This window comes from Cygnus olor, chromosome 3 (assembly GCF_009769625.2).
Source record: "Cygnus olor isolate bCygOlo1 chromosome 3, bCygOlo1.pri.v2, whole genome shotgun sequence".
NCBI lineage: Eukaryota > Metazoa > Chordata > Aves > Anseriformes > Anatidae > Cygnus > Cygnus olor.
The window spans coordinates 73,464,579-73,489,124 of NC_049171.1; the positions used below are offsets into that span (position 1 = coordinate 73,464,579).

The following is a 24,546-nucleotide window of genomic DNA, read 5'->3' on the forward strand; positions in this document are numbered from 1 at the left end:
GTTGAACCAAATTGTTTCTGTAAGTTGAGAACCCCTCAGATCCATTTCTCTTAACAACCAGTTATTAATAATCACATCCATCATTAATAGTTGCTTAATGCTTGCACCTGGGGAGGTACTAATGCTTAATAGCAGTCAGATACTGATGCCGTGCACTGACTGTTGTTTCCAAATTCTTCCGACCGAGTTCCAAAACTGTTCATCGTTCGTTGTTTTCCAATTTCCTTCATCGACTGCTACTAACCATTAGTCGTTAGTCGTATTTTATCTCTATTTCTCCTGTTAACCGGTTTTGTGGGAGCGGGCTTCTCCTTCCCGTGTCCAAATCATGATGGAGGGCTGTCATGATTTTATTGCATTCCGTAGATGGTGTCGATCAGTATGTCAGAATTAAACATGCTTGTTTTTTATTAGTTGTGATTAGTTTTCATGTTGTCATTAAGCCGTCACTAGCTGGAACTAATCTCTTCTCTATCTTTTCTTTCTTTTTTTGTTTTGTTTTTTTTTGTTCCTAACCACCCAGCCGCCACCGGCAACTAACCTATGACCTTCTGACCTCTGAACTCTTCACCCAATGATGACCTGACCATGCCTGCCTGCTGATCAGTTAACTGGTAATCGCCTTTGCTTGCCTGTCTTCAGTGCAGCGAGCTGGGGCACTTGTCCGTTCGTCTTACCATCTAACAAAACAGACAAAAGAAATTGTTGTCCTCCAACTCCGCTTTTTTGTGTTCTCCTGTCTGGGTGAAAGTGGTTCTAGAACCTGCACTGAATAGTAGTAAAGCAATAAGGTCCAATTCATCCCTCCGCACTGATCATCCTCTAGCGTCCTGCCCCAAGCGAACGGTAAGGAGGCCTCGCGCGAGATGGAGACAGATGTCCCTTAACTACCGATGACAGAGGCAGTTACTGTGAGAGACTTCTAGGAATATTTTTCTTCTCAAAAAAGAAGTCCGAGCTCTCTCTGAATGTACTGTGTGATGATGCATCATGCATGAACCTTTGGTCAGGGATGTCATTGGTGAAGGGATTCCAAAAAGTATTCAAAATTTGACGTGCTGTTTAGTCACTACCAGTGCCCTCAGAGGGCCGAAGTTGCAGCCTTTTTTCTATTGCCTGCCAAATTGGATGTTTTAAAAGAAAACGTGCCATGAGATACAGATCACAATGAATTTTCAGAACTATGTTAATGCAGAGAACAAAACAGCAACACTATGAAAGCGAATCCAAGTTTAAATTATTTTAACCATACTTTAATCTCCTCAGAAGATTACATGAGAACAAGGTACATGCATTATGTGTCACATTACTGGGCAAACTGTTCAAATATTTTTTTTAAACCTCCCTGTATAGAAAAAAAAATTCATTAAGGATGTAAAAGCCATGCTTGCCTATTTGCTGTATACATGTAACGAAATTGTAGATAAATTGTAGTGCATTGAAACAAAATGAACAAAAAAAGTAGATACTTTTACTATACAAGGGTGCTGGTGCAGAAAAAATATATTTTTGGAAATGTAGCATTTTATACTTTCAAGTGTTATAAAAAAAGAAAAAAAGAACAAAGAAACCCTTTATTTCATTAAATGATTTTTTCTGGTGGTTGTCAAGAAACAAAAGACCAAAAGAGCCTTTTAGTCTTTCTTTTTTATTTTTTAAGTATTGGAATAAGTCTAAAGAAAAGGAAGTGCCTTATTTTCTTCATGGTCATTTAGTCAAATGTCTTGTATAATCAGCTTCTCCCTCAGACAAGTTACTGCATGCCACTCAGTCGCCCAGTATGTGAAAAGAAGCTGTGAGGAAAGACAAATGATGAGTTGACCATATTAATTACCTGATTTTTGCCATATTAGTGTGATGTGACTTTGCCAAAAACGCGTTATGGAAACTATTTGCTAAGGTTTTGTCAATCCAGCCCATCATTATTTCCACAACTCTACTTCTCAAATCAGAGCTAATACAGTACTTGTGCAATGTAAACCAAAGGGTTCTGTGTTACAGACTGTCTCATTCTAAATTAGACTATTAGCTGAGAAATGTTTGTAGAGCTGGAAGTATTTCATTTTTGTTCAGGGATGGAGATGAGTTCTGTTGATTTTTGATTGGAATAAATATGCATCAGACATAGCAGACTTCAGAGTCATCCAGAAAGACTGGTGTTCTGCAGATAATGAAGTTGAAAGTGCTTAGCTAGTCCTCAGTTATGGTCTGAGCATGTCCCCAATTTTTGTAAGCAGCTCCTGCAGTGTCAAACAGTATGCAAGTTACTTATTTTTAAGCTTTTCTTCGGTTAATGTTAGATCTGCCTACTGGCTTTCCTTTGTAAGATAAGCAGGAGAGGGACATCAGTTAGTTGTTTGAAGCCCAGCTATACTGTATTTTTAACCCTCGCTTCCACATGAGATTTATGTAGCTGGGCAATCACAGGAGTTGAAGCTGTTGAACGCACAGTATTTAATTCTAAAAACATTAAGTATTACTTTGTGTGGGGCTCAAAACTAAACTTGGCAAATATCAGGTGATAACTTTACTCCCCTTCTTGTCAACTTATTCTCCTCCTGCAAATCTTCACAGCTTCCAAATGAAAGGTCAATAGTAAGCTAAGAGGGCTTACATTTTAAGCACCTGCATGGTGACCTCATCTAACATCTTGTCTCACCTGGAAATAATTATCAGTTTATTTACTATGCAATAGACATTCATCCTTTCGTATTCAGCTAGCTTTTTGTTTATTGTGCCACTGGCTTTGTCTTCCTGTTACACATACAGTTGTGTTGATTTTACTTACAGTATATGCTGTGCCATTTTGATTTTTTTTTTGGTTGGTTGGTTGAATAAACTTGCGACACTCGAACATTTGAAGAGAGATTTGCTAAAACAATACCAGTATTTGATCCACTTTCATCTCAACTATGATAAAACCTGGACATTTTTAGATGTTTATCAAAGGTCTTTCATTGGGGATGGGGGGGAAGTGTATGAAACAGATGTGTGACATGTGAAAGTAATGTTTGCTCTGAACAAACTTCTGAAAACTTAGTTGACAAAATTTTGGATCAACTTAAAAAGCATGACTTTTGAAATCTCTGAATGCCTTGGTTCTCAGTATTATCATTCTTTAATGACTTTTTCTTTATTAAAATAAGTAGTTTTAAGACTTCTTTCTGACAGTATTATGTAATTTTTTTAGAGTGGGTAGATGGGAGTGTCGCTTGTATGTAACCGTACAGATGACATGTATTTGTCTATTCTTTATTATCTTAGTAGTTTCATGCTATGTATGTACCATAACCAACCTATTGCCTATGAGAAACATGTAAGATAATGTATTTACAGCCATTGTTACAAGTTTATAATGTATTTTTCTATCTTGTTTTATATGTATGTTATATAACATTCAAAAGAATTTTTTTCCTGATTGAGAAAAAAAAAAGGATACAAAATGCAAAACCCACAATTTTGATAACTGAAAAATTGCCAATTGTTTTGCAGTACTTTATTATATTGGGAGTGTTGTCTTTCTTGGGCTTTTAGTTAGCTACTGGATGAATACATTAGACATATTTGGGTTTTAGTTGGGTTTTTACATAGCTTGCATTTTAATTCTTTGGTTCTTTGCTGTTTCTATTAACCCATAGCATTATTTTAATAAATGTTATAATACCAACCTACTAACTCTGGACTATGTCTGTTTATTAACCATTACATGTTTAATTAAAGTAAACAAATAAAGACGGAAGAATGTAAAGTCTTGAGTTACTGGACTAACCCTGAAGAACGTGACCACAGATAACACAACGTGACTTGTTTTTATGTTGTTTGTCGGCTGACATTCTGCACACTACTATTAAGTTGGCTTTGGTCATCCTGGCCTTTTACTTTGGGGAATAGGTGCCAGTAGATATGGGAACAAAGTAGCATTTTTTTTTTTTTGAGGCATTCTTCTTGTAGAGTCTTGCCACTTGCCTTTCAGCATCTGCATTACTAATTCCACACTTTCTTTTTCTTTCTCTAAAATAATTACTCTCAGCTCACAGCAAAAGAGCAAAGATGCCAATGTATTGGTAAATCATGATGGTGTACAGAAACCAGTTTGATTCTTTGTTGAACCATTCAGAGGTTGCAGTTAATCTCATAGCAATTTGGGATGTGTTGGTTTTGGCACCTGTTGCATTGTGGGATATTTCCAAGCACAAAATACATCTAGATGTAATTACCGTGCATTGAAATACAAAATCTTCTTTTTTTCCTTGCCAAAAGTGCCTTATTTTCTTCATGCCATGCTATTTTTATGTAATTTTTTTGTACTTCTGCAATAGTCTATCAGTATTGCATAGCTCAGGGGAGTACAATTTCTGTAAGCCAAAGGTCAGACTGGATCATTTCGTAATGACTGCAGAAAGTACAAAAACATACCTTTCACTAAATTACCGAGCAAGAGCCATTTCAAATTCCAGGGCTGCCTTTATGTAATCTTTATCCCTGTGGATGACTGTAGCAACACGAATGCAGGGAATTGAAATGGCGAAGATGCTGTTTTGATTGTACCTCTGTGTAGATTATTTTTACAGAAACATTTCTCTCTCTTAAAACTTCTGTTGTCTGAGGCTCCTTTACGTAGCCTGGGTAGTCCACCTGGACTTGTAATCTTAAGGGGACAGTTATAGCTAATGTCAAGGGAGATTGTTGATGTAGATCACTCTTCAGATACCTGCCGTTCTTGTGAAACCCCATTTTTTTATGTAGATAGTAAAAAATTCAGACAATGAGGCAATGAGGCTTTGCATTTGTTCTGAACCTTTAATTTATGATGTTTCAAACTAAACATCTTGAAATCTATGTGATAGAAAACTTTAAAAAGTTCTTATATGTAATAATTAAAATAAACTGTATCTTTATTTTATGGAGGAAAAATAGGTTAGCTATGATGAAGACGTTTTATAATAGTGTGTACTTTTTAGTTTGTTTTACAAAAGTGTTTAGGTACAGCTAGAATATCAATGCATTTAGAATAGTTTCACTTGTACAGAAATATAAACAGATCATGAATATAGTGTTATCCTAAAAGTCAGTCACAGTTAGATGGTGGAAAAAAAACAGATAACATTGAGACCTTTTGATTAGGTAATGGCACAGGTGTCATTTCAGATCCGCTAGTTTATATTATTAAAATATTTAATCAGAGACACGCATTTAAACTCTGAAGTATTCTCTGGTGTAAGTGAAACTATTCAAATACGGCAAAGTAATAATGTCTTATATTGAAAAATAGTTCTACTCCTAAAACTACTACTTTTCTGCAGTATTTTTAATGTTTTCTGTTTTTATTAGATACGAACTACTGTCATACATTGTTCACAGTGCATTTTCATCTCATTCTTTAAAATAGTGAAAATTGCCTTAAATTTTGAAGTACTTTAAAGTTGAAGGAAAGGAAAAAAAAATCAAAATTTTATGCTAATTGCTGTTGACCACCAAATGCATTTCTCAGTTTACTTAAGTGCCTGTCTGAAAATTTAACTATTTTATACTTTGCCCCTTTATAGGAAAGGCACAGGCTATTTTTAGAACTGAATTTGAGGATGGTTTCAATATTGCTACATCACTGGAGCTAGGTTGTTGTTTTTTTTCTTTGTTTCTTTTCTGGGGTTAAATTGTCTTTACATTTGAAAGATGATACATTCAAGTAGAGAGTTGCTGGTCCATCAAATAAAATGGATTAATCTTAGGATAAACCTCTTATTTTTTTTAAGTAGCTCAGAATGTAAACGAAAACACCACAGAACCTTTTAAAATGAAATCTCAGCAATGCTATTGATTTCTTAAGTGAACTGTTGAACTAAATTATAACAAATTTTACTTCTCCAATATTTTTTTTCTGTGCTACCAATCTAGAAAATACTTCATAAAGAGTCTTCAGGGATATCTTTCAAAGATTTTTAATGAACATATGCTCAGTGTATACTGATGATTTTGATATTTTATTTGAACAGGTCTTTAAAAAGCATGTAAAAAAAAAAAAAATCTGCACATAACAGTTTATTCCAAGATGGACTCTCCGAGGGGGACCACTAAAAAGTTTTCTGCCCTGATAATGCAGGGAAGCATTGAAGTGTGTTGCTGCCCATTAAGAAATCACTGTAACTTGGGAGAAACATACTCACGAGTATATGAAACTTAGTTCTTTGTATCTGGGTAACAATTGCAGTCATCATAAATAGCATGTTGTACAGAATGAAATCTGAATAACACATTCCTAGGGTGCAAGTACATAATTGTTACTGGAATTTGTTTTTAATATACTAAGTATATTTTTCTAAAGCCCTGTTAATGGAAAACTGTTCAAATAACACAAGCCATAACGTTAATGCATGGTGATCAATGTTGAATCAAACTGGTTAACAAAAGTACAGTGCTCTTCCTTCTATGTGCCTGCGCACTAATTGCAGGTGGTACGGTTCTGCATAGGAGCAGGCGGGAGGCGCAGCGGGTGGGTCCTTGCAGTGTCCATTTCTCGATGCCAGCAGTCCGGATGTCCGTCTCTGACAACAGGCTAACTGGGAGGAATCTTGACTCCCAAGGCAAAGATTAGCTGAGATCTGAAACTCTTCGAAGAATTAATTTAAAAAGAAATACATATATACATATATGCTTCTACTTGTATTATGGCAGTTTGTGTGAAACATTTAAGGTTTTGTTTGTGCAAAATAATGTATTCTGAGGGGGAAAAAAAAAACATGGACATTGCCAAAACACATGTAAATAAAACACCAATTATGACTGTACATTATGTGCAATAAAATAACTGGAAAAAAGTGCATGTACTTTATCATCAAAAGCAAATTGACAGCTCTCAAAGCTGTAGCTATAGTATTATTTTCTGAAAAAGTTAAATTTTATTCTGTATCTAAACAGCAGAATAAAGAATGTACATTTTTCACACTTCAATTTTCATTAATGCTTTTAGCACTGTTATGAAAGGTGTTATTTGTTGAAGAGACGAATTTTCACGGTCAACCGATTAACAGGATTTTTTTTGTTTTTTGCTTTACATTTGCTTAATGGATATGCTGTGTTGTCTATAACTGTAAATGAAGCAAGTATGCATTACTTACCATAAACACACAATACACATTTGCATGATAGATTAATGGATGCATCAATTTTATTAATTTCTTGGAGATGACCAAGTGATGATGATGATATTATAGTTCTGGAAGCACCACTGTAACAAGTGTTAGAGCTAATAAGGAAGAGAAGTGCTTTGTATTAAAGCTGACATACTGTTTTTAGTTTATTCTGGTTACTATATAAAATTAGGAAAATAATTCACCATCCTAGCTAGCATGGATCTAGTGAGAAACACTCTGGAGAAGAAATTGTGTTTTAATATTTTCATTAATATGTACGTGATAATATCTGGTTATATTCTGAGGTAATTTATTTACCAAAGCTGCTATTTGCTTAAAAAAAAAAAAAATCCTTCTACCTTACGCTGTTTATTTTGTGTGTTTTAGAAGTACGCATACAATAGGTAAAGGTAAATGTGACATCTGTAGAAGTCTGGTAGAATAGGGCAGGGGAGGCTAAATACCAACATTTGGGTACGTGTCCTGTCCCACACTGTTCTAGGAGGGATGAAAAATTTGGCAGAATTAGCATTCAAAGATTTCTTCCATCGTGAGTCTCAACATACTGGTGGCATACAATTGGATCTGAACTAGCTTTAATCCTGGTAGTTCACTGCAGTAAAAACGTGAGATGTGCGCTGCTTGAGGAGGTAAAGCACCCCTCGACATCTTTGCTGTTACTCTGAATGCAAACCCAAGTTTGCCTGTGAACCACAGTCCCAGCTTCCTGAAGTGTGGGCATGCCCTTGCTTTCTGTGCTGCCTTTGGCTATCTAGCACATACGCACTGTGCAAACCCATCCTTACTCCATCCAGATCCACAGAAAACAGAATTATGATGATATTCCTTGTCTCTTGCACAATGAGAATTAGTCAGTAGTACCTATCTATGACCATATTTGTGCTAGCAATTGTATTTATTGGTCTACAAATTCACGTTAGATGTGGAATTTAATGACCAGAATACTTCTACCACCAGGCTTTATTGTTCATCTACCAATGTTGTCTGCATAAGTGTTTTGTTATGTTTGTGGCTGATGGCCTAACCCTGCTATATTTCTCCTGAATGTTTTTACTACAGCTTCTGTAGTCTCATTGAGGAAATACAAACTTAATGACTGGCAGTGTCAAAATACCGAGTGTATTTTATTGCTGAAGAGTGTAAAATGCAGTGTCTGAAATGATGCTTTTCACTTTGCCATTCAGGTCTACCAGTAAAAGTAGTAATATCAACTAATTGCTTTCATAGTATCTCTAACAAGTTTGCAGTCAAAAACTAGGCAACTGACAGCTAGTTCATGTTGAGTTTCTCTCTCCTAAAAATGAAACATGATAAAAGGGTAACTCCCCAAATGATACCTTTTAAAGTCTTTGTTATAAAATAGTACAGTAGTACACTAGCCATTTTGCATTTCTGCCACTGCATTTTTAGTGTTTCTATCCAGCAGCAAGGTTGACTCCTTTGAATAGTAAACTGAATAAACTCAGAGGCGTGAGGTTCAAGAAAAAATACCAAATACAGGCACATCTCTCAATGTTGCATTTCAGCAGCTCATCAGTAAATGAAATTAAATTTTCTAAATGAAATGCCAATCAAATCAATAAAAAAATAAATTTTATATATTTATCAATCACTTATGCAGACAAAAGGCTAAGCAGAGAAGTGACTTTTGTTATTGGGACCTTTTCTGAGTGAATTCTGTTGACTTTCAGTACAAGGAGAGTGGTCTGTCTTAAACAGGTGGTACTTCTACTACCTGAAACTGAGAAGGTCCCAGGTCCTCTTGCCATAGGTCAGTCAATGAAGCAATTAATTTGTCTTGTGTTACTTCTGGTTTGCTTTCATAGTCTTTTGAAGATCAATCAGTCTCTACTTTGCAGGGCAGTGTTTAAAAGGAGTATTTTTTAAATTGAAGCAAGTACAGTAAAAAGGTTGAGTAAGCAAAACTATTATGGGAAATGTATTACTGTGTAATAAAGGCACTAGCATAGCTATTTTGGAGTCTCAAAGTATTGCGTGCAGTAGAAATGCACAATGTAATACTAGTGTAGTATGTATTTTATTAGTTACGTGCACCCTTTGAACTATGATTTCCAGGATCTGATGCTGGATAATTTGTAGCAATGGACAAGGTAGTTTTCATGTGACTGAGACTGTACCTTGTACAGCTCCGATTGTGAAATGACAGGATACTGCAAATCAGTTATGAATATGCCTCTTCCTGGAGTACAGCCTTTTTAAAAGGAATGTTTAAGGCCTTGGCCTCAGTCATTGTGTAATACGAGGTAAAACTGGGGTGCAGGGAACCTAGTTTCTTTGTTAGCCTACCTGTTAATCTCCAAAAGTATAAACATCTTTTACCAATTCTGAGATATTATTATATATTAATTAGCATGGCAATATCCATGTCTTATTTTTAACATGGTTGCAATCTGAAGACCTTCACATGCATACTACTCTAGTACATCTCTGGATCATTGATAGAGTGGATCCAGTACTACAAGGCAAAGGAGGCCTCAGGGCCGTTACTTGCATGCTCTTGGATGATGTTTCCCATATAACCTTAGTGATGAGACCATTTTGATTCTTTCCCTGAAAGGCAATGAATGAAGCAGATCTTCTGTGGAATTCAGCTTTGTTTCTGAGAGAAAATAGGAAATGTATACCTATGTGGATTGAAAGAAGATAAGGAATACAATCATGTCAGAACTTTGAATGCTGTCCTGAAGAGATTTAATAAAGTTAATTTGGACTTTGTATGAGCCAGGAGGAGAAGACAAATGTAAAGAAGAGCAGCACTGTCAAGAAGCGCAGACTATGTTGACAAGAAGTTCATCAGAGACTATAGATTCAAATTTTAAGTGAAGAAAATTGAAATTATCTCAGTCCTTGAAGAGTTGATTTGCCATATCTCCCTGTTATCTTAATCAAACTTGTTAATTTCTCTACTGGAAATATTTCCTTTCTTCAGCCTAATTTGAATTTCACATTATTTTCTTCTGAGGTCCTGTGCCGTCTTATGTTTCATAGGCAAAGTTTACCTTCATTAGGATGGCCAGGTGGTACAGTTCATTTATAGAAAGACTGCAACCAAGACTTCAGGTCTAAATCAGAATTTGCAAAGTGTGAGACTTTTTAGAAAGCCTGCTTAAATATGCATGACTCAATCCAAGCAGAAGGAAGAGCAATGTCTTGGTGACAAGGACACAAATTGATCACTTGGAGCACCTGGTTTTGAGATGTTTCTTCCATCACTGATGATTTGTGCAACTTTGGGCAGGAGCCTTGCAGCCACATCCAGAAAAACAGTCGCCTGGAGCAGGAATTAAGCATTGTCCAGATATTGAAATAGGGAAAGTGTGATTACCTAGGTTTTCAATAGCAAAATCATGTTACATTGTTCCATAAGAAAGCACCATCATCTTAACTTTTGTCCACGTTTATCAACAACAGTGAAAAGAAAATTGCTGGTACATGCAGACAACATACTTGCTCGAGAGCAGAGCAGGACATGCTGGTCAATACGTCCCAGTTGCTCAGCACACCCACAGTCACCCCGTCAGTGGCTCAGCTGCTTGGGTATGTCCTTGGTCACGCTACACAGGTAGAGCATCCGTGGGCCTTGCTCAGCTTCACTCTTGAACTCCCCTCCCAGCTCTCCATGCAGAAGCTCAGCGCTATTTCACGCAAGTGCCTTTGAGGCTTTTGTTCTGAACCTGTGTACCTCAGCTCCATGTCTGTGAAATAAGGTTGGTAGGAACACCCTAGCAGCAGCAGATGTGGATAACTGCATTCAAGACTGAAATTCTCAGGCAGAACAGAGCCGAGCGCTCTCTTGCATGGTGTCCAAGTGTCTTACGATCTTGAAAGTACTTAAAAATAAAGGATATAAGCAAAACAAAATAACTTTGACTTCTTACTTAGTGAAGTCCACAGAATAAAAAGATCGCACAATCTTCTCAACCAGCTGAGTCGTACTCTCAGACCAAATCAGCTCGGTGGGTATCAGCAGCACCAGAGATGGCCATCGCTCGCTTTGGCTTGATTCGTGTTCATTGCTTTCTCCGTGCCACAGGCTCTGCGGATGGACTGAGCTGCGTTACAGGTTCCCACAGCCAGAATGGTTGAGGAGAGCTGAAGGGACACAGGTGCAGCTACAAGCACCAGCAGCATTTCTTTGTCTCTTAGCCAGTGGAACGTGAAAGTGGGGATATCCACTGTGCTTGTGAGGGCCTGCAGAATAGGCAAAGCTGGATTGATTGTGTTGGTGGGAGTTGGAATTTGCTGGTATGATGTGGGAGACAAGACAGACGTGATAATAGTACAAGAGTATCTAATGCATCACATTTTATGTGTTGGATTGTTACTGTCATCAGATGGCAAAATACCAAGATTGCTTACATTTTCTACTGCTTTTCAGGAAAATGCATGGCTGCCCCGAGTCTTCGTCGGTGTTCACAGAGTGAGCTGAAGAGTCTAGCACATGGATACTCTCAGTGATGTTTGTGCGCTCAGGTTGCACTGTTTTGAGCTTTTGACTAACTAGAGTAGAGTTATCCCAATACAGTTACAACACAGTGATGGTTTAATACATGACGCCCTTTACAAATACAGATCTATTAAAATACATGGTAAACTCAAGGGGCTGGAAAGGATGCAGTGAGGCAGCGTTCTGCATTTCTGTTCAATGAAGGTGTGCAAGTGTTGCTGGTTGTAGGAGATGATACTTGTGAAATACACCATCTCCATTTGAGATCTGAGCTTAAAAATCAGATAACTTTTTTAAAAATCCTTGTCTGTGTTCTGGATGCTGCCTTTTACTTTGTTAGTATCGCTCATCCTTGGCTGTGTTTGGGAACAAGTCAGCATAAAAACACCAGGTCTCTTACGCCATCACCTGAGGTTCTGGCTGTTCAGTTCTCAGACTATTGTATGATTTTTGAAACTGAAGTGCCTTAAAATAATTAAATTTACTATAAGAACAACAGTGCTTGTGGCCTCAGGCTTGTAGCTGTGAACAGCTACATTTGGGATGCCAATTTTGCAGTGAAGGAAATTTTGCCTTTGAAAGAAAAAGCTAAATGCTGTTTGTGAGAGACAAGACTTTGGATTTCTCAAGCAAGAGCTCCCGTTAGCAGATGATAGGTATAAAACAAAATCAAAATCATCTAAGCAGTCATACCACTAGTCCCAACAAAGCCCAATATTAGCTGATTTATTCTTGGTCATGCTCAACCACAAGTCAGCTGGCAACCAGACGCTTTCTGTTGGCCAGCCCCAGTACAGTGGAAGGTGAGAAGTGGGGATTTAGTTCCTCAGTTGTCTTTCAAGATTTTATCTTTTTGAAGTAAACACCTGTGTTATGTTAGTTGTCATGTACATCACAGTGATAATAATAAATCAATGAAGTAGGACTTTCTCCTACTCCAGATTTGTCGTTTTGACTTCCCTGTGTGAGGAAACTTTGAAATAAATGGTTGCCACTCTAGCAAGTGTCTGGTTTAAAACAGCAGTGAAAACAGTGATTGAAATAGTTAAACTTCTGATATTTCAGGAGAGAGGGAAATAGTAAATAATGCTGCCTAAGAGCAATTTCGCCCTTGGCATCCGTTCTCCCCTTACAGTTTGCTGTCACTAGTCACTGTGAGCCAGACTGTGCACGTCTGAGAATACTTCAGGTGGAGTCAGTGGGGCTGCTCCTGTGAGTAATTTGCAATGCACGCAGACTGGGCCATCAGGACTGGCACAATTAAGTCTCATTTCGTCTTTAAATTATCTGGGAAAGGACTTACACATCTTGTCAGTAAAACAACAGGGTGCAATTCTGGTGCTGTGATTATTATTTTTTTTTTAGCCTTTCTACAACTCCTCATTTTCTGTCACCCTTTTTTTTTCACCTCCCCCCAACACACACACACACACTACAAGAATTAGAGCAGCAGCAGCTCTGATAAGCAATGCGAATGTGCCATGGCCCTCTGAGGGACCCCTTTGGACCTCTTAGCAACGTGTCTTTGGCTCCCAAAGTTCCTTCTGTACGAAGTCACCTTGCTGCTGGCAGGTTTGGGAAGGAAGAACCCACTCGCAAAGAAGGGCAGGGAAAAAGTTACATCAGGGGCTGGTGGCAACAGGAGAGTCTGGTTGTGCTGGTGAGTCAGCCATACCACATGCTCCCTGTGCTTATTCCAGCCACATACAAGCATGTGCAGGCAGGGAAAATTCCTAGCTTTGTTTGATTTTGTGAGAGGAGAAGACCTGCTTTGCTGCTACTGCAGGCTCGGTTTGCTCAGAATAAAATCTCATGAAGGATAATTGCTGAAACACTGGGATGAAATGCTTCTGTTTTTAATCCATGACACATCTTGCTCTTTTCACTGAGGGAAAAGTAGTAATTTATGGTTTCTTTTTTTTTCTTTTTCTTTTTCTTTTTTTCCAGGTTTAATTACCAGCTTTGATGTGTCTATAATGGGCAGCAAATACAAAGTCTTCTGCCTGTACTGCTACCTATACGCTTGCATATAAATAGCACTTTTGTTTCATGGGTTGGGATAATGGCTGAAGAGACGTACCAATAGCACAGCACCTCCTCCTTTGCATCGGGTCTAATATGCCTGCAGTCAGAAAAATACCTTGTATGCTTTGGCTTTAGGCTGAAGCTCACCCTGTGTGGAGGCGTAGCACGGGGCAGAGCCCCGCATCAACCCCTGGTGAGCCCTCAGCCAGGGCTCCCAGGTTGCCCTCGGAGAGAGAGGTACAAGAACCAGGAGGCTTTTGCATTCCGCCCATGGGCAGAGGCACATAAATAATGCCTTTATGACTCAGGTATGTCTTGAAATATGCAACCTGACGGTAGACAATCCTCCTTTATTGTGCAGATAGCTGTTCTGTGCAACATGGCTGCTAAGTCATGAAATATTAATGGCCATGCAAATCTTCTCTTCTGTATCACAAGCTTTTCTGTGTTCCTGACCTCTGACTTCCTTTAATCATCTCCTGGGTGTGCGGTCTGTTACTATTTTGAGATATCTTGTGAACAGGGGCAGAGTAATTACTTGATCCCTGCCTGCTGCAAGAGTCTTTTTGAAAAGAAAGTGGATAACTTAAGAGAGACACGTCATCCTTGCATTGAAATCAATCCCACCTGCTTGCTTCACAAGGTTTCTCTTTTGGTGGCCTGAATGCAGATCTGCTGTGTTTGGTGTTCTTATGACTTGAAATACAGCATTCTTGGATCTCTTAAGTCATCAACTGCTCCTCCGTAGATTAAGAACAATTTCTGATCAGATGTTTTCTCCCGTTCTCTGCTTCTCCTACTAGTTTTGCTTAAGCCATCCTTTTAAACAAGATACACTTCCAACCACCAAAGGTTTTGCTGAGATTTGTTGCAGGCAGGCCCAAAGGTCTTCCAACTGGCAGCTGCAGTGCCCATGACTTCTAGGGTTATCTTGCCCTTCTCCCTAATAATTAGAGGCTGAATTAATGCTTGAAACATTAAGTTTTTTTAAGAACTGTAGCATGTATTTTTGGCAGAAATCTCCTTTCTTTTCTCTACCTATTCTATAACATCCAAAATACTAAAGATAATGATGTTTCCATTGTGTGGAAATATGCAAATGCTTCCTAGCTCCCTGCCAGACATAGGAGAGGCCAGTGGTGTGGTGCCGTGATGGTCTGACAACCAAAGGAGCAGCTGCTGTACGAGCAATGCGGCTGGAGAGAGGGAAGCAATCATGAAAGTGTTTGCCATATGGGAGCTATTTTAGTAAGTCAGTGTGGTGAAAGTATAGTCATGAGTAGGTATTTTTAAAAGAGAGTTTGTAGTGACTGCCAAGAACATAGAGAGGCACAAGGACAATAGTGACCATACAGTTTAATACGAGTTTATTGAGTATTGATCTGCCAGTGGTTTCTGATTTCTGGAGCAATTTTGCCCAAGTGCAGAAGTCAGCAATGCAGTGCCCAAACCAGTGCCTTTTAAAATGGCAGTTCCATATAGACTTGAGAGGTGGAGGAGACAAGCGAAGGTTAAAGCACCTATTATTAAAGCAGAGAAAGAGGCACTAGAGAACTCCAGGTGCCTTCTTTGTAATATTTGGAGTGGAACAGAAGAACCTTTCTCAGCCTCTGCCACCCAGTTGTCATTCAGCACATATCATTTCTGAGAGCCGGGTGTCAACATGTGGGGAATGCACACCCTGAATTTTAAAGGTACAAAGATATCTACGATAAGAGCGGAAGAGCCAGTACATCTCTCCGGGCCCTCCTGCAGCCTGTGGTATCTCACAGAGTCTCACGTAGTGGTGTCTCACCACGTAGGATGACTTGTACGTGTCCGAACAGTGGTAATGAGTCCACCTGCAGGTGCAGCCCTTCCTTAGCTTGCAAAGATGACAATTGCCAACTCTGGTTTTGGAAAAAGCTGAGCTCTGATCAGCTGAAAAAAGCAGTGAGTAATCCTCATCTACCTGGCTTTGTAACCCAGCTGTGAGTCAGCCTGAAGAGCAACACCAAAAGCACTGACCTGCCCGTCTCCTGCTTTCTTCACTTGAGACTCCAAGTCAACCTGCAGCCTTGGTGTGCCTCAGTGCCACAGTGTAGGCAGAGGAGACCCTGGAACAGTAGTTTTAAAGCAAGTCTTGCTAATGGAAGTATGTGTGAACCCTTTTTGCAGTATGTATGAACCCACAAACACGCAGTGCAAGTAATCAGGAAGTTCCCCATGATTTCTCTTTTGCATACTTGGCGTTTTCCTCCAAAGCTGCAGAATTGGTTTGTATTTGCATAACCCTCTCTTACCCTACCTACCCCTCACCACCAGGACTTCAGCTGCAGGTCCCTCTCTTACTTCCTCCCGTGCACACAGGCCTGGCTGGGCTGGTACGTGGCAGTCAGGCAGAGGGCACGGACGTCCTGCAGGGAAGCCCATGGCCTTGCACTCCTGTGGATGGCACAAGGTAGGGCCCCGTGCCCAGGCTGCAAGGTGGGACAATGCTCATCCCGCCACCTCACAGGCCGTGTGCCACCCTCCCACTCCCTTCAGTGCCATGTCCTCCATGTCCTGGCCCGGCTTTATGCTCCATCCATGGTACTGGCATGTCGGGGTTACGAATGTTGTTTGCCTCTGGTCTGAATGCAGGACATGGGCTGGGCTGGCTGCTTGTGGAAAGCTGCACCACTGTGTGCTTCCAGCTGCTTCCTCTGCATGCGTGGCACTCTACCCAAAGACAAAGCACTTTGATTTGGATGTGATGGGGATGAAAGTGAAGGCTAATAATGGAAGTTTATAAATGCAGCTGACATCTAACACCTCGTGTCTTTCTTGCCATCCTTCATTTACTCTCCTTGCTCTCCTTCTTTCTCTTTTAATTCTCTGCTGTTTCCCCCTGTAAGCATAATGCTGCTGAGTAGCTGGGGAAGTGGAGTGTGATCCATTTACATGCCTATAGTTATAGCACAGGCTGCTCTTCTAACCCTGCAAGTGAAATGATCCATGAGGCCTCCACAGCCAGCTGTGCTTTCATCCACTATGGGCTGTATTGAAAATAATTTCCGGTGTTAGGAACTTTGAGCTCTTATAGCTGAAAGCTGTTAAAAATACACACACACGAACCCTCTTATAGTTAAAAGCTTTCAAAAGAGACCCATAACAGGTGGAGAGCCTGACCCTAGTCCTGGTCTGGGCTTCTTGGCTAGCTTTCCTCCCTTGTCAGCTGCAGAACATGGGCAGCTCATTCTAGATCAGGCAAAATGTCTAAGACAAATGGGAGGAACCATTCTCCCTTCTTTGTTACCCGCCCAGGCTCCCCGTGTAGTTAGCTAGGCTGGACAAAAGCCCTTGAGCCAGCAAAGTCTGTGTGAGAGGAAGGTGACTCATGCTGGACCTTGCGCAAAGCGCGTGTCAGGCAAGGTAGTCAACGAGGTCCTAGATCTGTCCCATAGCCTTGAAACGAGACCATTCCTCCTCAGCTGTCTCAGAAACATCTCTGCCCCTTCTGCCTCTGCTTTAATGAGCAGAAGTCTGGAAGATAAACGTCTGTGTAAACTGATAAACAACAAAGCTAGCTGGTTTCCACTGAAATCTTGTGTGTTTGTAAGGCTGACCTCCCCTGATACTCACTGCCCTTCAGAGCCTGTGGGTTTCCTATCTTACGAGAACAGGGGGAGCTGCCCTGCCCCAAAATCCTCATGAAAAAGCACTTGCTTGGGGGTAGCAGGAGGCAAAACAGTGCGAGTTGTGCAGCTGAAGTCATATTACTGGAATCATTTCAAGCAGTCTGTACATTCCTTATAATTTATTATTAACAGTCTGAGAGGGAGAAAAATAACTCGTTAAACAATCAGCAAGGCATTCATAAGACATTATTGTGATCAAGTCTCAGGGAAACACATGAGGCTTCACAAATATATTAAGTTTTATCTACCCAGTTAAGTCATTTTACATAGGAAAATGAAACTTAATCCAACCAATCTGTCTCTGTAGCTGCTGCTCAAGGGGAAACGAATTCAGATCCACCATAATCTGAGTAATAGGTTCAACACCAGCTCCCTCTGATAAGAGGGAAAAGAGCAGTTTCATCTCACAGTTTCTGCAGGCCGCCCCATGCTTATCTACTCCCTGGTGGCCACGCATCAGTGCAGAGCAGTTCGTGGAGTCCCCTTTCCACAGGCTGCAAAGCAAACTGCCTCACCATGATACCCCTCTCCCTTCCTCCCCACTGCAGGAGCTCTGCTGGTGCTTGCTTTCCCAGGTGGAGTTGCCCATACCCAGACTTGAGAAAAACGTTTGAAAAATTGGAACTTCTCCCTTAGCACAGATATCTGTATTCTTCCTCTAGTCAGCAACAAGGCAGTAAGATGCTGCTCTGTCAAACTGACCCCTTGGAAATCATCCCTCCAAAATGAAAAATCTGGTATGCTTGCCTCCTAACTGTGCTACTATGTCACAGGATGTTTTGGTGTTTTTTTAGAAGCCAAAGCTCACCAACAGCTCCACTTCTTAACCCCATACTTTGCTTTCTGAACCTCTACTGTTTGCTTGTGCTATGCAGTGATGTTCCTGTACGGGAAATAACTTGAGAAACATCATAAAGACATTTCTGGGAGCAGTGAAACCTTCAAAGGAAAATTCTCAGGAAGCTGGAAATACAGTGGGAGGGAAAATATAATCTTTCTCTCATTTCAGATGAACTTCTGCCTTCCTTGAAATTCCTGTGAATTTCAAAGCCTTTGATGGTCATGAAACATCAGAGGAGCCTTTATGCTAAGCGAAACCTATGTGAAAGAAGCACTGCTTCTGATCCCACCAGTACCAGCTACGCACCCCGATCCTCCTCCTTGTGTTTGTCATCCTCCCAGCCCATGCAGCCATGCTGCATTTGTTCGGGTGGTCGTGGCTCTGCCTTAATGTGCTGTGTAGGGCGATACTGAAGCAAGACCCTTTGTGGGACTTGCCCACAGGACCTCTGGGCCACCCTGGCTGCTCCCCTGCAGGCCAGCCTCTCCTGTAGGGCCTTGCTTTGTGCTCTGAGAGGCCTCGCCTGCAGCAAAGCCTGCGGTGCCTTTATCCCAGCATCCCTGACTGGGTCCACATCACAGCAAGGGGCTTTCCTGGGGGAGCCCTGACACCAGCAGGCACGGGTGGCAGCTCTGTAGGCAGCCACGGGTCTCTGCGATTGCAGGCACCCAGGAGGAGGGCAGCCTGACCACCTGCACGAGCCGGGGCAGCTGCTCCTTGGGATGGGAGCAGCCTGGGCACAGCCGGTGGGATGTGGCGGGGAGTTTCTTCTCCACAGCAGAGCCAGCAGCAGGAGGCTATGCAGGGGGTGCCACCGAAATCACAAGGGCTGCAGGGTTGGAAGATGGCCCCAGCAGGCCCCTCCTGAACGGGGCGCTGCTCTGTGTAAGGGCAAATACAGTGCCACTGCTTCCTGCTCCTCACCTCCCAGCCACTTCCAGCGGCTCTGGTGGGTGTCCCACCAGGAAATCCCTCCAGAATTGTTGCTGGCAGGGAACAGCATCTGAGCAAGCAAAGGGACAGACAGAAGAACCAAGAGCAGCCATCCCAAGGCTGGTGTTTTCCACACGGGCGATGTGGAGAAGCAGGCCCCGGTGTGGGCACGGCCAGAGAGGAAGCCAACCCACACGGCGTCGGGGACCTTGCTGGGAGAGGGCAGCAAGCGCCCTGGGGAGCTGTTCTGATGCTGCAAGGAGGCTGCAGGTGAGCCACAGCTAGCAGCACGGAGAGCTGCAGGTCTGAAATAGTCCTTGTGCAATCCTTGCAGTAGCACTGTCAGTGGAGACTTACCTCACCGCTCACAAATGTGGGCTTATTTGTGTTTGACCTTCCCATCCGACTGATTCACATCCAGGAGTATCTGACCCACGGTGTCTGAGAGCGTACGCTCTCGTCCTTCACCACAGCCATTGCCTCCCATTCCCCAAGCTTCCCATCTTGCTTTATTTTCCCCCGCCCCTCCTGCTGCTGCTTTGCACCCTGTTGCCTTTTATGAACTGGTGTGCCTTCCTCCTGCTGCTGCTTTGCACCCTGTTGCCTTTTATGAACTGGTGTGCCTTCTGCCTTGCTCTGGCATGCTTACTGCCTGTATATATAGTGTTTCTCTCCAGCAGGTAGCTGTATTTTCCTTAAACAAGCTGAAGAAGTATCAGACTATGTTTGGAGCGATGCAGCGTATTCCATGGAGAGCAAAGCTCATTTTTTCTGATGGAGTGGTGTTGAGAAGGGAATTCCTCTTGATGTGGATAGAGAGTAGTTTTTGAACATGTAATTGGCATGAAGTATACCGACTGACTTTCTGCAGGGATGAGCTGAACTATGCAGCAGTGCAAGTTGAACCCCATTTTTTGTTAAGCTAACTTGGCTGAGTTGCAACCTTTGCACAAGGGTGGTTAGGGCCGGGCAGGTGTGGTGATGTGGGCAGAGATGTGAAGCAGGTCAAGTGTGCTCAAAGGCCTTAATGACTATTCGTTGGATATACCACAGAAGGATCACGTTATGAGTGGAGTTACATGGACCCAGGTCAGGGTACAAATTAGTAGCAGTGAAGCAGAAGGATGTAAAATTACAAAACAGCATTGTCCAGTTCTTCACCCTGCTAATGAGACATGACTCTATAATGCTGATCTTCACTGCCAAACACGAATGTAAGCACAGCTCCATTTGCAGAGGAGGAACGCACAGTATTAGCCCAAATTACTCCCACCCCTTGCACGGGCAATGTGCAGTGGTTTTTGCCTTAACGGAGTTTGAAATGTGATGCACTGGTCTCAACTCAGAAGATAGAAACAGTGCAGCTGCCTAATATTGGTGCAGGGATGGCAGCAGAGTTACCTTCATGTCATACTGCTTCTTACTGAAAGTTGTACTAAATAAGTTTTTTTTAAAGAATGCAATATAAGTATTCAGTATCTGAGGCAAGCGTGGTGAGGGGAGAGGAAGGGAAATTATGCTGAGATCCAGAAGCGTGACAGGATGGCTTGGAAGACAAATCCTCCAGAAAAAAAAGCAAGTAATTCAGAAAAGCTTTATTGTAAGTGAAGAAATGAAGATCTGTGCGTTCACCAGAAAGGCTCCAAGTGGTCTGGTTTGAATGTAAAGCAGAGGATGCATTTGCAGCACTAAGCAGCAAGGCGAGGAGGAAAAAAAACAACAACATAATAAGAGTGGCAAAGTTCAACACCCTGTTTAAGCCCATCTTCTATCTATTTCAGAAAAGAGGAATCCAAGCTGAGCAAAAGAAAGGAAAATTAACTACAGCAGTAAAATGTCAGTCACCTCCCCTCTTTGAATGTTGCAAGACCTAACAGTTGAAGAGGTAAGAGTAGATAACCAGAAAATATGAGTCAAAGAAGCTTTTGAGGGAACTGGTGGGTCCATTGAGTGGCCAGGGCAGAAAAGCAGAATCCTGGAAGGAAAGGTCTCCCTGAAGAATGATGAATGAAGCTGAATGATTTGGGGACATTGGTCTTCACTGCAGACTAAGAGAGAGAGAGGGTTGCCATCCCAAGCTGCCACCCTCAAGCAGTTAAAATTGAGGAACTGTTATGCTTGAGGTAACCAGATCCCCCCCGCCATGTGAATGCAGTTGGCCTCCCTACAGAAAGGTTCATTGCCTTTTCACAAAAGTCTCTCATGGGGTTTCTCATTATTTCCTGAATCGCAAGAAGAGATTTATTATCTGGTCTGTGTGATAGTTTTTAGACGTTTTGGAACGGAGATGTAAGTAAAGCTATGTGTACTTAGTGGATCTCTACATGGAGACTTCCAGGCTTCCCACCTGCTGCGGAGCTCTGGGGCACTTCATTTGGAAGGAAAAATGAAGCCGTTCTTTTAGTCTAATGTAGTAATTTTCCTTCTTGTGACATACAAAGAAAGGAGTACAAAGAAAGGAGTTTCAAAGTGGTTGGAACTAACCTACCTTAATCCCCACTGAAGCCGGTGGTAAATACCTCGTGAGTTCTGTGCGGTAGAATTAAAGCACTGTGGCTGCTGAAAGGAGAGCTGGTGAAGATTGCACTCATGTTCTGCTGAGTTTAAGGGGTCTTGTTCTTTCCTGGAACAAACATACATATTTTCAAGTATTTCTATGGGAAAGAGAAGGGTATTGGCAAAGTCAAGGTTGGTTTTTCTTTTTTTTTTTTTCCTTTTTCTGTCCAGATGCAAGGCTCTGTCTTGGACCTCTCTCCCCTGGAAATGCTGCCACGTGCATAAAGCCACAGGGCTATGTTTCTGCTTCAGCGTTCAGGTCAAATGAATGCAAGCAATGTCTCTCCTCCCACCTCCGCCAAACAAAATTTGACCACAAATATTCTGGCTGATATCATGTGCAGCCAGAAAACAGCAGAGGAGGGAAAAACCCTCCCTTCACTGAAAACTTCAGTGACTTCACATTAGCCAGCACAAAGCCTGGTTCCAGCCCCAGATTTCAGGACAAAGGTCAAATCTAGCAGGTGATACTGGAGGAAACGTGTGGGAAGATAGGCTGGTTGGGTTTTGCCTGGCTTTAAAACCCACGTGTGATATTTTTCATATATGTACTTCCTAATCCCATAGTAAATAGCCATAATTTTCCCATTTCACAAAGTTAAATGCCCATATGCCCTCTTGCACACACAGAAAAATTGATCCAGGTGCAGCTGGGATTCAGAAAGCCTGTGGAGTTTAGAAAGGTCACTTCAAGAGTGGGGAGAGATTGAGGGTGTTGCTGTTAATCGAAGAAGGGATATCCAACATCTTTCTGACAATAAACAATGCAAATGATATTAGTTCTGCCAGCCTAGAAGTGCTGTTAAGACATTTCTTGTGCTTAACATAAATATTATCCTCTGCAGTGTCCTCTGATGTCTTGGCTGGGTTTTGCGGCGGTGAGCAGGGCAGAATTTCCACCAGTGTTAGGGATCCCCACACTGCTGTACACCTTGCCTTTTTTCTGCTCTCTCTGCCTGTGAAACCAGCTGAAATGACTGTAGGCAGTCAGCCCCCTGCCTGGCCCCCCCTCCCTGACTCTGCCTGTGGTTTCGAGCAAGCTCAGACTACCAGGGACCTCCAGTTAATTCTCCCTCCCCGCTGTCCTGTAAAATCAACAAACATCCCCACCTTCCCTATCGCCTTTTCCCTTCCCTGACTGCTTAAAGACCTGGGAACTCGGCGCTGCTGGTGGGATTTCAAAACCCAGCCCAGGCAGGAGTGCCAGGTTCTGGCTAAACAGCTGCTGTGCACTGTCAAAGCTACGCACTGCAATGATTTGTATAGCCCATTGCTGAACCAGCTACAGCCATTTGTTTAAAAAATAAAGAGACAGATAAATTCAGCTCTTCTCCTAGCAAGCTGATATCATGCGCCTCTCTTAAAAATGGCTTGCTCCAGAATGCATTAGAGCTAAATTATCATTTATGTTTGTCACAGGGATTGCTAATGTGTAATGAGATTTTAGAGTTAATGTTTTGTACAAAGCACTTAGCGGAGCTGGGATGAAATTGGTTCAGGATTCTGATGTGGTGTTTTAATTAAAGATATTTTCCAATCAGGGCCTAGCAAACGACTTGTCAGAAGATTTTGTACCCATCAGCCAGTATACCAGTGCAATCCTGGTGTCGCTTTCTGCTTTTGGGTATTCTTTAGAGAATCAGAGGACTGAGCCTCTCTGAATCTCATGCAGAACAGCCTTTCTTAGCTGCAGCCCTAACAGAGAAGAAACGTGTACAAGATGCTCTGAAACTTTCACATGGGTATCAGTGGTCTGATTCATTGCAGCACGACACTAGCCTTATGCTGCTGTGATTTTGTTGAACCTGTGCAACATGGGCACACACTGAAAGCAGTGGCAAGCCACGTCTTGTCCTGAGCTCGTCTGCTGCACCCAGGTCCTGTGCTCTGGCTGTGAGCTCGTCTTGACTCTCCTGCTCAGCTGTCAGGCACAGGAGCCAGGAAGGAGATGGGAAAATGGGTGATGCCCTCATTTGCTTTGCCCATCCTACAGCCCTGAAAAGCCTAGCCAGGTAGAGCTGTCAAGGGACGTAGGGGAGACACAGGGTGGGATGCTCCTGCCAGGAAGGGCCGAAAGGGAAGATCTGCCCTTCCCAGTGCTCCTCACACCTAACCTTCTTCACAAACCTTCTCTGCCCTAGTCAGAGCTTCCCAGGCAAGCAGGGGCACCTGTCCTGCTGCCTGCCGCAGCCCCATGGAGCCTGACTCAGCTCCACGGGTGCTCAGCAGCACTGCTGGAGAGCCGGCTGGCATGGGGGTGCAGCTGTCACACGGCAGGATCATTAACTTGGATAATAAGACTGAGACACAGCAAACCACCCCGGATTTGTAGAGCTCCCTGTTTGTTTTTGCAGTGTTTCTGACATAAACCCCTGTAGAGCTGAGTAGTTGTGAACCTTTCAGTAGTATGTGCTGCATCCTACTTGCTATGATAATAGATACAAATCCTTTTTTATGTGTTCATGATTTCAAATACATGTTTGTTGCTTTGTTTTCGGAAAAGCAAGGAGGGAGCTTTCATTTTATAGACAGTCTTGATGTTATAATACATGTGCATGAGTTTTTTCTTGTTTTTCTGTTGCAGGTTTGCCCATCTACATGTCCCATGACTGTTTGGAAACAGAGGAACAGTAAGTAGGGATTTTAGTGACTTAAAGAATAACTTGTATCATAATCTGTTCATTTCGTGACCTCACTCACTCAGTATGGAAATTGACCCGAGCTGTGCAAAAGGATGCTGCTGACTAGAACAGAGAGGTGAAGGTGAACCTTGCAGAAATAAATCCCACATATTTACAGCTCTGCTGTGTGGTGGATGCAGGAATATGCTGGCTATTGTATCATTTTCTTTGTGTTTATCCATAAACTTCATCTGACATCACAGAATCTCAGGAAATTACAAGGACAAAAGGA

General features: G+C 41.9%; 1 protein-coding gene and 1 long non-coding RNA gene across 14 annotated transcripts in view; both read left to right on the plus strand.

Annotated features, from left to right (window-relative positions):
* Nucleotides 1–12,618, plus strand: part of QKI (QKI, KH domain containing RNA binding) — a 160,565-nt gene extending 147,947 nt beyond the window's left edge. For 8 of the 13 annotated variants that reach the window (XM_040553412.1, XM_040553416.1, XM_040553411.1 and 5 more), the window contains one exon: nucleotides 524–5,770. In XM_040553412.1, the coding sequence (XP_040409346.1) occupies nucleotides 524–540 (17 nt within the window). In that variant the 3' untranslated portion in view covers nucleotides 541–5,770. Of the gene's footprint in view, nucleotides 1–523; nucleotides 5,771–9,729 lie in introns of those variants that run through there. The other 5 variants (XR_005818802.1, XM_040553417.1, XM_040553415.1 and 2 more) reach the window with 1 other exon arrangement.
* A 6,089-nt stretch (nucleotides 12,619–18,707) lies between these two features.
* The window catches only part of LOC121068149, a 38,782-nt gene continuing 32,943 nt past the window's right edge, over nucleotides 18,708–24,546 (plus strand). The window contains exons 1-2 of the long non-coding RNA XR_005818660.1: nucleotides 18,708–19,347; nucleotides 24,218–24,263. This is a non-coding gene — a long non-coding RNA (uncharacterized LOC121068149). The remainder of the gene's footprint in view (nucleotides 19,348–24,217; nucleotides 24,264–24,546) is intronic.